Source organism: Elaeis guineensis, chromosome 4 (genome assembly GCF_000442705.2).
Source record: "Elaeis guineensis isolate ETL-2024a chromosome 4, EG11, whole genome shotgun sequence".
NCBI classification, from domain to species: Eukaryota; Viridiplantae; Streptophyta; class Magnoliopsida; order Arecales; family Arecaceae; genus Elaeis; species Elaeis guineensis.
The window spans coordinates 26582075-26598960 of NC_025996.2; the positions used below are offsets into that span (position 1 = coordinate 26582075).

Here is a 16886-nt window from a genome sequence, read left to right on the forward strand (position 1 = left end):
GCGTAGGTTGAAATCTTCAATAACTAATATAAAAGCATCAGCTTTCATTTTAGTATGGCACAGGTCTGGTCGCTGGGATGAAAAGAGGTCAAGATGCTGCACTTATCGGAACCTTCAATTTTTTTGTATTTTGATATGATGGATCAGTCAAATCTTTGTAGCGTGGATTTATCTAAAATAATCAAAAAAATAAAATATCTTTAAGAGAATTAGGGATCTTATATAAGCCAGTCCACCAGCGATTTAGAATGTTTCGCGGTGAATGCTATCTAGTCTGTTGCAGTATTTGTTTCTTGGGAGACATGTATGCTGGTAAGGTCTGTACAGTTCAATAACATAGCCATAATATCCTGTAATGTTTTGTAAAATGGGGTGATTGTTGTCTTCTTATATACATTTCGGAAGTTAAGTTATTACAGTGGTCGAGTCGTCTTCAATGAATAAATGATTGGTATGGAGACACGCATAAGTAATTCCAGCTCACGTGGTTTGAAGTTTTACAGTGAAAATAGATGGATAAAAGAGATGATTGCCTTCGGTCGCTATAAGTTTGTAGGTGTAACCATTTATCACGAAATCCGTTCCGTCACTCTTATCTCATTTTCATTAAGTGGACCACAGGCCATACGGTCATGCTCTACGATTGGTTGGTGTCATGGTCGTTGGGGTCATACACGATCTTGGTATCTTCCCATATGATTAATAAAACATTGTAACGGCCATTGAGATGGCATTCCAGTGGAACGGCCATTGAGATGGCATCTCAGTGGAACAGACTTTTGTTTTCAATGAAATGATCCGGATTTGAGTCTCGACGGATATTGGATTGAGATTAAATGTCAAGATGCAAATAACTGCGAATGAAGCGGTATCTGGTCCATTGATCCTCAATGGTATTGAGATGATGTATTCACCTATTGGGTTCGTTCATATGGTGGGGAAAAGATCGTCTATTCATCCAAATTCGATTTCGAATCGAATATTCTTCAGTGAGGGTTGGAGTTCTATGGTCATGCTTCAAGGAGATAAATACGTCGGATCGCCTCCCTCCAACTTTCGTTTTTTCTTATCAAAAAAAAAAAAAAATTGTAATGCACCTTGAGCTTGCCTCTGATGTCATCTCTTGATTCAAAAGCCATTGAGGATTGGTCCATGCTGGTAAAAGCATGTGACATACTCTTTTTTTTTTTACACACCGTATGCGATGTAGAAAAAATGCACTATCCCATCTAAGTAGGCTACATAGCCACTACTTTCCAATATGCATTTAATATCTACGATTCTACTTTTTCATTTAAAATTTTGAATAATGAAAATATTTCTCCTCTTCTGAAAAACTTATGACATCTTGTGGCCATATTATAACATGTTGCAGTTAAAGTGTAACTTCTTTTTATAATTTAGTGATATCATAAAAAAAAAGAGAAGTATTTTCATCATTAAAAATTTATAAAATTTTTTAATGACGAAAATATTCTTCTTTTTTTATAATTTTTGAAAAAAATTATGATTTTTTATACGTAGAAAGTCATAATTTAACCATGAGATGTCATAATATGACTATATGATATTATAATTTTATTATAATATGTCATAATTTTTTTAGAATAAAAAAAATATTTTTATCATTCAAAATTTTAAATAAAAAAATTATAAATATTAAATATGTATTAAAAAAATAATGACTACATGCTTCAATATAATTAGAAGATATATTTTATATCAATTTTATTGTATTTGGTAGGTGCTCCAACATCAATTGGAAGGTGCACAGAGACTTTCTCATTTCCATTCGGTTGCGCGCGGCCTGTTCGGTGGATGGCCACGTGGAACAGGATGAAACGGTAGGTTTAGGTCTTGGTTGCAAAGACTCGCGGGTGATTCTTGGCCCGTCCTTCGGAGTAAAGGCTAGCCACGTTCACCTATAGCTCTCAAATGGAGAAGTGCGAGTCAAATCAAGCCACATGAACATCTCGCAGAGGTGCCCTAAACTCAATTTTTGGGAAGAATAACGGCACACATGCCATCGTCTCTGAGTCCATCGCTCATGAAATCTCGTATAAGTTAACGTTCCCCAAACGCTTAATGATTACGTAGAGAGTATGCACAATCTATAACGATTAATTTAAATATAAAATTAAAATATTATATATAATATATATTTTTTAATTTTATATGTGAATCAATCATCACAACCAATCATCACAGATGATATATACAGTTTTGCACAGTCCATGATACATAAAAAATTTCTCAAACTATGTATTAAGTGCTAAATAAATATGGATAGCCAGTTAAACAAAAAAAAAAAAAAATGGCCCATCTTGTATTAAGATTTGGGTACAAAAATATCTCAAAATTTTTAAATATAATAAGTATCTTTTCATAAAAAACAAATCTAATTTATTATACAAAATTAATAATTAAGTTTTAATTAATTTTTGTTGTTAGCTCTAAATAATTTTTAAATATTTTTTTATCATTTGTTGTCCGTCTCCTCCACGATTGTGCTAAGTGCCATGGGTTAGCAGTGGATTGACGTGCATACAATCCACTGATATATTAAAGATATAATTGAGCCAAACCAAATCAAATAGTGAAAAGCTCAATTTTGACTGCACTCAAAATATTCAGATTTAAAATTTGATTTAAGATAAACCAAGACTTAATATCATAAGTTCAAATTCGATTCGAAGAAAAATAAAGATACTTAAATCAACTCAATTAGATTCGAATATCAACCATACCATATTCGAATTCAAATTAATACTCAAATTCAAAACTTAACCTATTAATAATATATACAAATATATATTATAAATAATAATAATATCTTTAAATAAATTTAAATAGGTTCACTGGCTCTTGAGTTGAATATCTTATTATTCAAATCTGGTAATAAACGAGTTGAGCCAAATCATATATATATATATATATATATATATATATATATATATATATATATATATATATATTATAAAGAAATACTGAAGTATTGCCAGCTCAGCTTTTCAAACGAATTTTATTGTGTCAATTGAAAAAAACATCTTTTTACATTAAATTATATTATTAATATATAATATTATTATATTTTTATAATTAAAATTTATTTATATGAATAATTGAGGATATAAAATAATTTTAAAAATTTGAATAAATATTATTTTATTATTTAAATATATTTTTTTATTTAATTAAATTTTAAAAAAATTAATTTCATATATCCAATCGCATGCAGCGTGCAGGCCTTTGACTAATTTAAACTTAGGTCGAGCTTCAATAGCTCAAGAGCACATGGACCCGCTGGCACTTGTGAGCATTCCGGGCATCGCCAAGTACAATGACGTGGAGGATTCGTAGGTGGAGTCATGGGATAACAACCAACGTGCGGATCATGGGCGGTTGTCCCCAAAAATCCGTTGCGAGTAAAACCAAGATGCCATTCCCAGTTACCGACATACGGCGATAAATCACTGTCGCTGGGGATGGCCACCCCAGCTAATCGCAGATGTTGCATCGCATCTTATCGTGTCCGTAGAACAAAGCTCCTTTGTTTGGACTGAAAATAGGCTCTCGGGTCGAACTTTGAACTAAATTCAAATAATTCAGATTAAATTTGGATTGAATTATAGAGTCTATTTATCTTTCAGATCAGATTTCGATATATCTTTGGTCTGATCCAGATCTAATCTGGACTCGGTCCAAAGTTCAGCCCATCAAATTTAGCCCAAAGCAGCCTGAATTTCAGTCCATTAGTCTGAACCTGATTCTTAATATTTATGAATTAGTCTCTCTGGGCCTAGGGCCTGAGCGGTGGAGCCAAATAGGATTATAGTCTATAAATTTATAGCCTGCCATCCAGTCCTGGCCTTTTGTCTTTGTTTCTTCAGACTTCAGTCTTCCCAATTCTCAAATTTACCGTGCGATGCCCTAGTCTCTGGTCGTGGAGTGGACCGTGATCCTTGTCCATCTGCCGGCCATCGCCATCTTCGTCTTCTCCCATTGTCGACGAGGATGTCTTCTCTTCATCCATCGACCATCGATGTTCGTCAGACTTTTGGATGGCCTTCATCGACTTCCGTCGTTCATCTTTCAGGTGTCTTCTCTTCTCTCATTGACCATCGGTGTTCGTCGGACTTTCGGACAGCCTTCATCGATTTCTGTCTTTCATCTTTCGGGTGTCTTCTTTTCACTCATCGGCTATCGATATTTGTCGGACTTCCGACGGCTTTCATTGACTTCCGTCTTTCATCTTCTATTTTCGCCATTACTGACTCCAAGATTCCGTCTTCCCCCACTTGCCATCGTCGATGCGGTGACATCGATCTTTATCTTCGCTCATCGAGTCATCAGTCATCACGGACATCGATCTTCGCATTCTCAGTCTTTACCTGTCGCCATCTCTAAGCTTAGAGGAAAGGAGCATAGAGGTAAAGAGATCAATTAGGTTCGGGCCAGTCCGATTGAGACCGGACCGAGCTCGGACTTGGGCCAAGGCCGGGCTCGGACCTCATATTTTACAAAATTTTTGGGCCGAAGCCCATAAAAAAATTATGCATCCGACGTGGATAAATATGTGGCCCGATCAAGTTCAACCCTACTTGTTGGACCCCTTTGCCACCTTGCATTATTAGTGCGGTCGGAGGGCGCAGCATCGTTCCATTGATCAAACGGACCATGCGGCAGTTCAAGCAAGTAACAAATCCAACTATTGATTACCCGTGACGGCGTTCTCTCCTTTTTTTTTTTTTTTTCCTTGGGTTATAAGAAGGGAGACGAGCCGTTTCGTTCCCCTCATTGAATGAAAGATAATTGGCAGCCGTTCTAACGTCTACCGGAGAAACCAGTACGGCTCCTTCCTTCTATTTTATTCTTATTTTATTATTATTTTTATTTACATTTATTATTATTTGTTGGTTTCATATGTGATACGTCCTTTTGTAGTCCAACAGCAGTGACAGCAGCTCTGGAAAATTAAAACCCTAACAAAGGATTCCACCAACCTTCGTACATACTTCTTTCGAACCTCTTTCCCTTTTCCACCATCCTTCTTTTGAAAGGAGTGGGGTAGTAGCGCTTCGTATCTCCTCCATACTGAAGGATTTTGGTTGTTGGTCGGTAGCAAATCCACTACTCCTCGTCATCCACTCCCTCTTTTCTCCTTATCCTTTGGTGGAGTAAGATTTGATATGGGATTTTAATTTTAATCTGTTGCTGGTTTGTTTAGTTGAAGAAAGGAAGGAGGAAATGAGTCAAGGGACGAAATGGATCCACAAGCTGAGCACCGCGAACATCCCCGCGGCGTTGATAGAGAACGGACAGAATCGGGTCATCGATGCCTCCCTCACCCTTATCCGCGAGCGGGCCAAGCTTAGGGTATATTATCCTCCCACCTGCCACTAGAGTTTTTTTCTTGTCTGCCAATTTGTTCGGAACTTCTACTTGGTAGGTTCGGTTCCGTTGCTTTTTGTTCTTGTTTGAGATACCACGGCATATAGATCTTGGAGAAGAGCGTCTCGGTTATCATCTCATACGATAAATAATTAGCATCTATCTGTGACGCCATACGCAATTAAATTATTCTACCAAACCTTAAGTTTTAAGGTTGAGGAGATGGTGCTGCTGACATTATTCTTGAATATGTTCTTTGTAAATTCAGAAGACGAACATTCTGGAAGTAATATCGTTATTGTAGTGCTAAAAGAGGAAGGATGTAATAGAATTTGCAAACTTTTTAGATATAGCTAACTATTAGGGGTGAAAGTGGACTGGATTATGTCCATCTAGATCCATTTTTGTATCCAAATTTCTCTAGATATGGATAGAAATTTAAGCATTCAACTAATATCCATACACGTGTTTATATCCGTCAAAGAAAAATGATTATGGATATGGATAGACAACTACCTGATCTATATATGAATATTCGATTCTATTTGTAATCCTATTTACTTTTATATAGTACTCATGAACTTTTAAGAGACATATATGATCATTATTAATATGTTATTAGCTTGATTTACCATCTACTTAGTAATGTTTTTGATTATATAGTCATAAAGTTTAATTATCCAACTTATATTTGTATCTATATCCATACTTCTAGTATCTAATTTGTATTAGTATCCATTTAAAACAGATATAGATATGAATTTTTATATCCAACTAATATCCATATCTGTATCTCTATTCATCAAACAAAATAAATATAGATATGGATATACTGGCATCCAATCTGGTTTCAGCCATACCAACTATATGAGAAAAAGGGAGAAACCTGAAAAAAAGGTGGACAAGGCGAAAAAAAAAAAAAAACAATCAGATGACACACAAGGCCTACTATATGTCTTTATACAACATCAAGATCCAAATTACAAATTAGTAATTGCCATGTTGGTTGGGAATTTTTTGAAGTTCTGTTGTTGGATAAAGATTTTGCCTGTTGGGTAAAGGGGCAGTTCCCCATCTCTCTTATGAGTAAGCGTTTGATGGTTGCACAAACAGCTCACACTCAATAGTGTTCTCTTGAAAGATCTTTTGACACGTGCTACTTGATCTGAGGTATTCTTGGTGAGAAGAGGTGGTTAGTTATGTATAGAAAGAGGAGCAAAAGACCTAAACTTGCATTAGCGAAAATCTGAGAAAAGTTTGAAAAAGATTGGAATATAAGTGGAGATAGCCCTAGTAGAAGTAATTGCCATCTGAATGCTCATAAAGCGAAGCCTTAAATGGAGGCTATATGTTTATGGTTATGTAAAGCAAATCCACAATCAATTTTGAATTCTTTTTGCTTCATTTTGTAATGAATGTTTGATATCATAGATGACAGCAGGGAGAAATTGTGATCAAAGCCCATCTTTTTGTTGAGAAGTAAATGCCATGTTTACAAGTAAACTATAAGGTTTGGAGTTTGTGCACATCTTCAAAAAATACAGAATGAACCCATGACTTCTTTCTGCTGTTACTGTCTTTCCAGCTCAAGTTTACACTAATTGGTCCAACGGACTTTTTCGTGCTTTTGTTTTGACAACACTGATATTATAAGTGCATTAAGATGCTACGCTTGTCTCAGCATAATTAATATTTTGTCCGTTTGCTTATTCTTATTTTCCTCTACATAAAATTTATTGCGGACCAACTTTTCTAGGGAGAGTTGCTACGGGCTTTGGGAGGTGTTAAAGCTTCAGCATCACTTCTGGGAGTTCCTCTAGGGCACAATTCATCTTTTCTACAAGGACCTGCATTTGCTCCACCTCGCATAAGGGAGGCCATCTGGTGTGGTAGCACCAACTCTAGCACAGAAGAAGGTGGAAAAAATATCTATTCATACTACAACCTAACTTATTGTAAAGATGATGCCATTATCAAATTCTCAAAGTATATGATCTTACATCTTATGTTTTTTGGTTATATTTTATGGTACTATTAAATAGCAACAAATCATTCATGTTATACCATGATTGCCTCTTTCATCAATTTATTATGTTAATATTAACCAGTTCTTCTGAACCTTTTCTTTTAGTCTGGCAAAAAATCATGCTATTGTTGTAGAAAGGATATGCAGTTCCCATTGTTACTAGAGTCTGTACGGTGAAATATTTTGCATTTTTTATCATCTTCATTATCTTTTAGTTTGATTGCTTCCTCCTTGAATTAGAATGGGTGCCGATATAATTTCTCTGAACCAAGTGCACATTTTTGAAGCAGATCTTTAAGGCCTATATGGTGAAATATTTTGCAGTTTTGATGATCTTCATTATCTTTTAGTTTGATTGCTTCCTTGATGAATTAGAATGGGTGCTGATATAATTTCTCTGAAGCAAGTGCACATTTTTGCAGCAGATCTTTTAGTCCTATTCAGTTCTGATCTAGATGTCTTAGATCAAAACTGAAGTCTTTGATGGAATTTATGCTTGCATTGTTGAAACAAAATAAAAGAGGACAAGTAGAGTGTGAAGTTTGCTAGAATTTAGAAGGAAACATTTCTAGATGCAAAGTGAATGAGCTTCAGATGGATTCACAGTGAATACTAATGGCTGATGTCAGCAGGTTTGCTGGAAAAATGACAATGTGTTCCTCTCATGTCAATGTTAAAGATCCAAAGGTTGCATCAAAGACAGCTATTAAATTAGCAAAGTGGCCCAGCTTTTAGTTTCATGATTGATTATGAAAACCCTAGAATGAAGCTATAAAGCACACAACCATATCCATTTATGGCATAGCCCTATATATATGTGTCTACACCGGTAAGTTGTTAAGCATAAAACCAACTTTACAAAAGAATCTTTATAGAACCAATACATTGATTCTCTTGACATTCCTAAAAATGATATGTACATTTTTGTCATAAGTTATAGATGTAAAGTGCATGTTGAAGTCAATGAGGGCCAAGCAGAAAGCTGAAGGACCATTTGTTGCCAAAACCAATGGTTCTATCCAATTTTAAGTTAACATTATCATGATTATAGCAATGATAAGATATATAACTACTAGCATGGTGCAAACTCAATTGAATTCTCATCTGTCTGACATCTAAATGAATAGGTTGTGAGAGTTGATCTTTGAAAACTGATATTCTTTTGACATCTAAACAATTAACTCACTCCTCAGGATAACTAACACATGATAATAATATTATTAGGTTGCATCTCAGAATGGAACATCCTTGGTGATCATGCATTGACTTCTGAATATGCACTTTGATCCTTTTTCTTTTAGTACGTGGAATACTGTTTAGTTCTCATGCTAAGGAATTGGTGGTTGTACAGGTAAAGAATTAAATGATCCTCGTGTGCTGACTGATGTTGGTGATGTTCCTATCCAAGAAATTCGTGACTGTGGCGTTGATGATAGCAGACTGATGAATGTTATAAGCGAGTCTGTTAAACTAGTAATGGAAGAAGTAAGCCAACTGTTTTCCGTATTTCTTCATTATATTTATCTTTTAATTATTTCAAATACTGTAGTATACTGTATTGGGAGTTCCAGATAGAAACATGTCTTATTGCATTATCTGGCCTAGCTTTTTCTAGTTCAGACAACTAATCCTACATACTGCATTTTCTATTATTTTATCTTTGTGTATTTCTCCATTATATGGAAGTTTAATGTCATTAGGATAATCTCCAGGAATGCAGGACTAAAAACCACAATCAGCATAGCTTATTTCGGTTACATTGACTTGTTTAAAGTTTCTACCCCATTCTTTAGCATTAAGGCTCACATCATATAACATGTGGAACATGGGACAACTTCCAAGCTTCCAAAAATGTTCTGATGATTAATTTCTGGTTTCTACAACCATCCTGTATGGTATCTCCAATTTTTTCATCTTAGTCTCTCTGTAGCTTTCTTTTTGACAAGCACCACAGGGGAAAAAACCACATTGCTGGTCTCTTTGGAGGCTTAATTTTATTTATTTGCAACAATTGCATGTGTTTTATTTTATTTTGTTGCCTTTTAGCTTTAACCATTATGCTTTATATTTTTTTTGATCCCCTCTTCTTTCTCCATCTTATTGCACTGCAGAGTCATGACAATGTAAGTGACCTTTTCTCCTTTATATTTGCATGCAGTAATGAAGTACATGCCACATGGTTGCCCATCTATATTTAATTTTATTTGTTCCACCTTTCGTTATTACTTTCTATTTCTCATGAATCTTGACATTGTTCTATTCATGGCCACCATTCTTGTTTATGTGTCATTTTGTGATATGCTAGGTCTAATTAAGCCATTTTACTTAATTGAAAATGTCAAGATTTTAAGCTAGTAAGAAGCATATGATTCATGAAGAACTAGTAATACTCGAGCTGCTGTTTTCGCTATTAAACATGAATTGCCATACATTAGCTTAGTTAAGCTTCTTGAATGTGCGAGTCCTAACAAATGGAGTAAAGTGTATTTTGAATTATATTTAGGGGATTACACAATATGTATAGGTTATATTGTATGATAATATTTTCAAGTGTTCCATGCATTCTTTAGCAAAGGATCTGCATGTGCTGCCAATTTGTTGTGGTAATAGATGCAATACTTTTTGAAATTCACATAACAAGTGAACAGAGAACTGTAACTAATAATCAGGTACAATAAGAATGTTTCCATGTTTGCAAGTTTAGTAAGGAAGCACTATGTATTTAGCATAGCTTGAAAATTCTGAGTTCAAGGCTGGCATCTAAGGTTGTACATGATGTGGATTGTGGATAACATAGTTAGGAAGTTGCCATCAACCAGTTTAGTACAATGTTTCTTCCAATACTAGTTATGTGAAAAGTGATTGGTAGATGAAAGAAGCAATGGAAGATTATAGTATGAAGCTACTAAGATTACTACCCTCCAACCGTAGGTCTTGGTAGATACAAGGTTTCAAATCCCATAGGTCGGAGGTGTCCCAGTATCTCCAAGGAATGGGACCCTGTTGTCCCATCCTATCCCGGTAGCGGGCCCGGTTATGCATCCCGATAGATATACTTCATCTCTCTCCCCTTTTCTTTCTTTCTTTCCTTCCTTATTTTCTTTTTTTTTTTGTCTACCTTTCTTTCTTTCCTTTCCTTTTTCTTATTTCTTTCTTTCTCTCTTTTTTTCGTTTTCTTCTTCTTTCTCTTTCTTTTCTTCCTTTCTTCCTTCCTTCATTTCCTTCTCCCTTCCTTTCTTTCTTTCATGTTTCTTTTTGTTTCCTTTCACTATTTCTTTTTCTTCATCTTTCTTTCTTTCTTTCTTCTTTTTTCTTCTCTCCCTACATGGATGGGTTTCAGAGTCCCAACTCTGTCCCAGTCTTATTTTTTTACAGAAATAGGACGGGATGGCTGGGACTCCCCCTATCTTGGCAGGATGTAAAATTTTGGGTAGATGTAAAAGGGCCAAAATTATAAATGAATCTGCAGCATTTTAACATTCTCCAAGTAGGATGATCGTCAAAACACCAACCGCTTTAAGAGTCACTTCAGGGGTTCACATTCTAGGAGGATGTGAGGTAATGAACATGAGCTTCATGTGTTCTACATCTTCAATACACAAACCTCCTCGAAAAGTGATGAAAATTATAACTTTATGTTCCAATACCTCATGGCCATAGAGTATGCGTCTACTGGAGTAGTTGAAGATATTTTGCGCTAGTTTGGAGACCGAAACTTCTAGTGTATCATTGTTAGAAAGTTCAAACAAGTTGCAGGACCACATAAATCCATAACAGATGTCTATGAGTCCTTTCACAGCATTCAGATTCAAGAAAGAGATGAGGCTAGCATGAGCTCTTTGTGTCAAGATAGCCATATCCTCAATACGCAAACCTCTGCTAGGAGTGGTGAGATGAACTCCTATATTCCAATATATGAAGGCCATTGGGCACATTTGTTGCCCCTGAGTTATTGAAGGTGTTCTTCACCAGTTTGGACACTGAAACTTCTGAGGTATTGCCATTTACAGGATCTGGACAAGTTGAAAGGCCACCAGGAATCCATAATATGGAGACTGACTATTTATCTCTTATGTTATTTTCCCCTGTTAATCTCAGAAGTATATATCTTCCATTTCATCCAAGCTGTTTAAAGTATGGAGAAAATCTTTCATGTTAAAATTTCTGAATATAATTTTATGTTATATTAAGGAAATATATGTTGCATAACTGCCTTATCCAATCAGCTATATGCTATAGCAAGTTTTGCCCATCAGTGACATCATGCATGTGTAATTTGATTTAAGAAAAAGATACATGTTTATGAATAAAACTACTTATTATATGTATTTAAAATGTTGATTTGCCATTATCAAGAACTGATCCAAGGTATGGATTGAAATATTTCATTCTTATCTCAGTGCATATTTCTGCCATTATGAGTAGTATTGTGTGATTGTTCATGCCTACTCATGGCAGGAAAAGGCATGATTCTTGTTAGTACAAGCCTTTGTCCAAACACATTCAAATTTCGAGGACGATCTATCTTAATTGACAAGCTTTCTCTTTTATTTTGTGCGTATGAGAAATCATCTGTTTTTACTCTGTATTGAAGCGAAACAAGGAAACATCATTAGGTAGATATTGTTGATATGGGAGAGAGGCAAATGTAAATGTTTTTCTTTTTTGCTCAGCACATAATCAAAAACTTCATTCGTTAGCTTTCAGTTCGCTGCATATTCTGTCAGAAACATTATCTTGGCAAAATATAAACCATCATGCACTTTCTTATTCAATTTTTTGATGTACAAGTTCTTTAAATTCCTCAGTCTAAGATATATAATGCAGTATCATGCTAAGCTGATATTAATTTATTTACAGGAGCCACTTCGTCCATTGGTTTTAGGTGGTGATCACTCAATATCTTTTCCTGTTGTCAGAGCAGTATCTGAAAAGCTTGGGGGACCTTTGGACATTCTTCATCTGGACGCTCATCCAGATATCTATCATGCATTTGAAGGAAATATATATTCACATGCTTCTTCTTTTGCACGAATAATGGAAGGGGGTTATGCCAGGCGGCTTTTACAGGTAACACTATTTGTTTTGTGTTCTTTTTTCCTTTTGAGAGTATAATATTAGCATCTTACAGTTGTAACCCTAGGAAACTGGTGGTCTATTACATGTGAATGGAAGGTAGTGAAGTATACATTGCATCCTCATTTTAGATATTATGGTTTTTTTCTTGTTTATTCCATTATTTACCTGACATCCAGGTTTGCATAATATGGCACAGAAAGAAATCCTTTATGCTTTCCATTTTTGGATGTCTTTTCATGACTTCATATTACAGGAAAAGATGGGTGGGGACACCAAATTGTCATGTCTTTCAGTGGATGCAAGTGTGTATGATCAAACATTTTGTAATAACTTTTAGAGAAAACAACCCATGCCTTCCAAATAAATGAATTCTAGGAAGATTAGGATCAAGAGCTTGTTTTTATCCTTCATGAATCACCCATCCTTCTGGGAGAATGAGAACTTGATATCGAACATACTCAATATCAAGGATTTAAGTATCAATGCTTACTGGTCTGTACCGGCTGTGGCAGATTATATTGATAAGGTGCTGATACCAGCACATCCTCTGTATTTATACCGTACCATCATATGTTATTTCACCTCTATTTTATTGTTCTGGGACCAAGAGGCATACCGTGTGTTTGTACTGTATACTTTAACCCTTGCTCAAAACTGTCACGTCCTTTTTTTTAGACAGCACATTGTCCTTGATTGTATTTAGTTCACTATTATTTCTATCCATTCCTTTTCTGCAACTAATTATGTCTCTGATTTCAGAGCTTCTTTTTTCTTTTTTGGTAATTGAATTTCTATTTTTTCAAGAATGCTACTGCAACATTTCTTAATCTGTTTAGGATTTCAGTAACTAGTTTGGCATATTGCCGCTGCCAAACCATGTAGGCAGAAAATTCTGCATCATATAATCCTACATTTTATGTAATTGATTTGTAATCATTTTTGATTTCTGGACTTAAAGTGGTTTTCCGCTTAGTAATAGAAAATAATAAATCATGCATGACTTGGAATTTGGCTTTCCTCCTTTACCAATTACATCCAAATATATTCCTCTAGTAACTTAAATGCCATATTGCTGTATCAAGAGCTATGAACCATTTCTCAGTGGCATTGCCAACATAATCATGATTGATCTATTTTATAATTTAAGTAGTGAATACACATCAGCTCAGATGTTCATGGTAGCTTTTTTTTAAAAAAAGAAAACTTCACTTTTTGCAGTTCTAGGAATTTAGTGTTGCCATTAAATTTTCAAATTTTTAACTTTATGAAATTTTGTTTGTGGAATTTCAGGTTGGAATTAGATCAATTACCAGCGAAGGGCGTGAACAAGGGAAAAGATTTGGAGTGGAGCAGTACGAAATGCGTACCTTTTCAAAAGATCGCCATATTTTGGAAAATTTGGTCTCTCTCTCTCCCTCCCTCCTTCCCTCCCACACACACATTCACTCACTGGGACACACGCATGCTTGCATCCTCTCCCTTGATAATAACCTTCACAAACCTATAACACTTGCATGATGACAGTAGGTGCAAATGGAAGTCACATTTCACAATTCAGAAACCTTTTGTTTAGCACCACAACTGCTTGTGCCTGATGCATGTAAAGCATATAAAGTCATGATGCATAGTTCTATGCATGGAAGTGGCATTGAGACTAGGGTCGTGTTCGCTAGCTAGTACCTGCCAAATCTGGGCTGGATGTTTCCATATGTATTTATATGGGCTTAAGCAGGCAGCATTGCCTTAAACCCCACTTTTTCTTTTCCAATTTTCTTTCCAGGCTTCTGTTAATTGGGCAAACTCATCTCAAGCATGCTCCTAGATAGTTAGAAAGCTTCTCTGTATTGCATAGTTGGGTACAAGAGTCCATGAAAAAACTGTTTCTCTATTATTGATAGCAGCAATTCAATTACCTTAACAAAAGACACAATCAAGTCAATTGTACTTCAGCGGATTTATTATATATGATGGTTTGTGCATGTCGACTCCGTGAAGATATTCATCTTCATATTTATTTAATGTGCATGCACCAATATGCACATTAAAAATTGTATGCTAAATGCGATGAAGCTTGTCACTCATCATGATAATTTTAATGATTGATCTAACTCTAGACAATTTGTGCAGAAACTTGGGGAAGGTGCAAAGGGTGTTTATGTTTCAGTTGATGTCGATTGTCTTGATCCTGCATTCGCTCCTGGGGTGTCTCACATTGAGCCAGGAGGCCTCTCGTTCCGTGATGTGCTGAACATTCTTCACAATCTGCAAGCTGATGTTGCTGCTGCTGATGTAGTAGAATTCAATCCACAGCGTGACACTGTTGATGGAATGACTGCTATGGTGGCTGCAAAGCTGGTTAGGGAGCTTACTGCAAAGATTTCCAAATAATACAGCCTCTCTCTCAGATGTTCGCACTGAGTACCGGCCATTTTGATGAGTATGACCATAGAATTTATGCTTGGTTGTACTGAGGTAACTCTTCAGTTGGCTACTCCATAGTGCGTATAGATAACATGTTTTGTAGTGTTCTGGATTTAGAAGGATATTCTTTTTTGTAACGTGAGGTACACTATTGCGATTTGCGTTTCCTCTTAACTTTTTGTTGCTTCATTTCTCATCTAAACTGCTTTAGTTTGAATAAGTCAAGCTTCTAGCGTGCTCTTTCACGGTTCGTGTCCTTTGGGATCTTCATATGTCGATCCAAATGAAATTTGAAGAAAGAGTGACAGAGAATGATTTTTTTTATTGTCTCAATCACCCTGTCTGCATTGCTGCAATAGAGTTTGTTGTAGGGATCACGCTCTACAATTGATGTTGTCGCAATGTACTCTTCAAAGAAAAGAACAAACACTTTTTATTAAAGGAGAAAATGACTAGTTTTCTGTTTTCTAACACACCAGGAGCAATGCTGACCGCCAACCGCTGGTTGGGTCTCTGCGAGCTGGCTGGCCCTGCCGATTTGTGGACCCATCTTTGTCACACGCTTCCTCCCCTTCATTCAAACGGAAGAATTTAAGATTTATCAAACTCAAGGTTTTAGATAAAACATCATGCCTTTACAACAAAACCCCACAAAATCCTTGTTCACAATTGTTATTGTTATACGGCCGTTCCTTATCTCAAATTATATATATATTTTTTAATTTTTATATTAAAATAATCACTATTATAATGGATGCTATAAACAATATTACAACAAAAGCTAATGGGCAATTATGGAAAATAATGATATTGCATTTCATTACTTTCTGCTGGATACAAATAATTTTTTGGACCGCATGATCACTTTTGAAGCGAAATTTTGTAAAAAAAATATTTTTTATTTTGAGAAAGGCATCTATAATTTGTTCGCAAGAATTGTTATCCTTGTACGCTTATCTGTAACATAACCAAGAAGAACAAATATTATAAGGGTTATCATTTTCTCATTTTAAACCTTGTCTAAATGTAAAACTAGGTTAACAGGAACCTGCCTTGTTTTGCTGTAGAACCAAAAAAAAAAAAAAAAAAAATCCTCAATCAGAATGTTGTGTAGCCATGGATGGCGCTGTTACGAGATAGATGGCTATCAAACAACATATGCTGTGTATGCACTTGCAGATCATGTTGTTTGATAGGCGTCCATTTTCTGATGTGATCCATACACCAACGAAGATCCATGCTCATAATAAAATTGAGAATAAGATAGATAAGACCTATTTGTGTACAAACAAATTTAAGGTTCAAGTCTTGACATCTCATCTAAAATATAGGTAGAATCTTGGTTGAAAATCCTGGGTTCTAAGTCGAGTCGGAATCCCATCTAATCTCAAAAAATGCGGGCCTACAGACTGTGAGATCATACCTTAGTTGTGTGCAGATCATATCTGACCCATGGCTTAAGTACAATATAGCCACAAAGAATCATGCGAAGGTAAACCATTGCTGCTTAGGGTTGGAATTGAGCTCGAACTGGCCGACTTCGGATCGGATTTCGAGCTAGGCTCAAAACAGTGCAGACCAAGTTTGGACCTAAATATAGGATCTGTTTGTCTTTCTGATCGGGCTCGGACATATCTTTGGCTCAATCAAAGCCTGAGCTTGGATTTCAATCTGGATATTCGGTCCGAGCCTAATTCCCTACTCAAATTGATTCAGTTCAATTACTTAACCTAAGTTAGCCCAAGCCTAATAAATTAGCACTAATTGGTTTAGTCAATTAACCCGAAATCGCTTTGTTCCGACTTCCATGTGACCGAGTTTTGGACCTTCTGGTGTTCTCTCTTCATCTCCAACTCCAACATGAAGAGCCCTAGCTCCTGACATCTACATGGTCACTGCTGCTGCCACCTCCTCCTCCTCGTCAACTGCTGATGGAGATCAGGGCACCTGATGAAGTTGGAGAAGTTCT

General features: G+C 35.8%; 1 protein-coding gene across 1 annotated transcript; it reads left to right on the forward strand.

Moving 5' to 3' along the window:
* Positions 1–4943: 4943 nt before the first annotated feature.
* LOC105043264 (arginase 1, mitochondrial) lies at positions 4944–15162 on the forward strand. Its single transcript, XM_010920744.4, has 7 exons — positions 4944–5114; positions 5228–5376; positions 7148–7307; positions 8769–8902; positions 12278–12487; positions 13787–13897; positions 14624–15162. The coding sequence occupies exons 2-7, from the start codon at positions 5248–5250 to the stop codon at positions 14882–14884; spliced, it is 1005 nt and encodes a 334-aa protein (XP_010919046.1). The 5' UTR covers positions 4944–5114; positions 5228–5247; the 3' UTR covers positions 14885–15162.
* The last annotated feature ends 1724 nt before the right edge of the window (positions 15163–16886 follow it).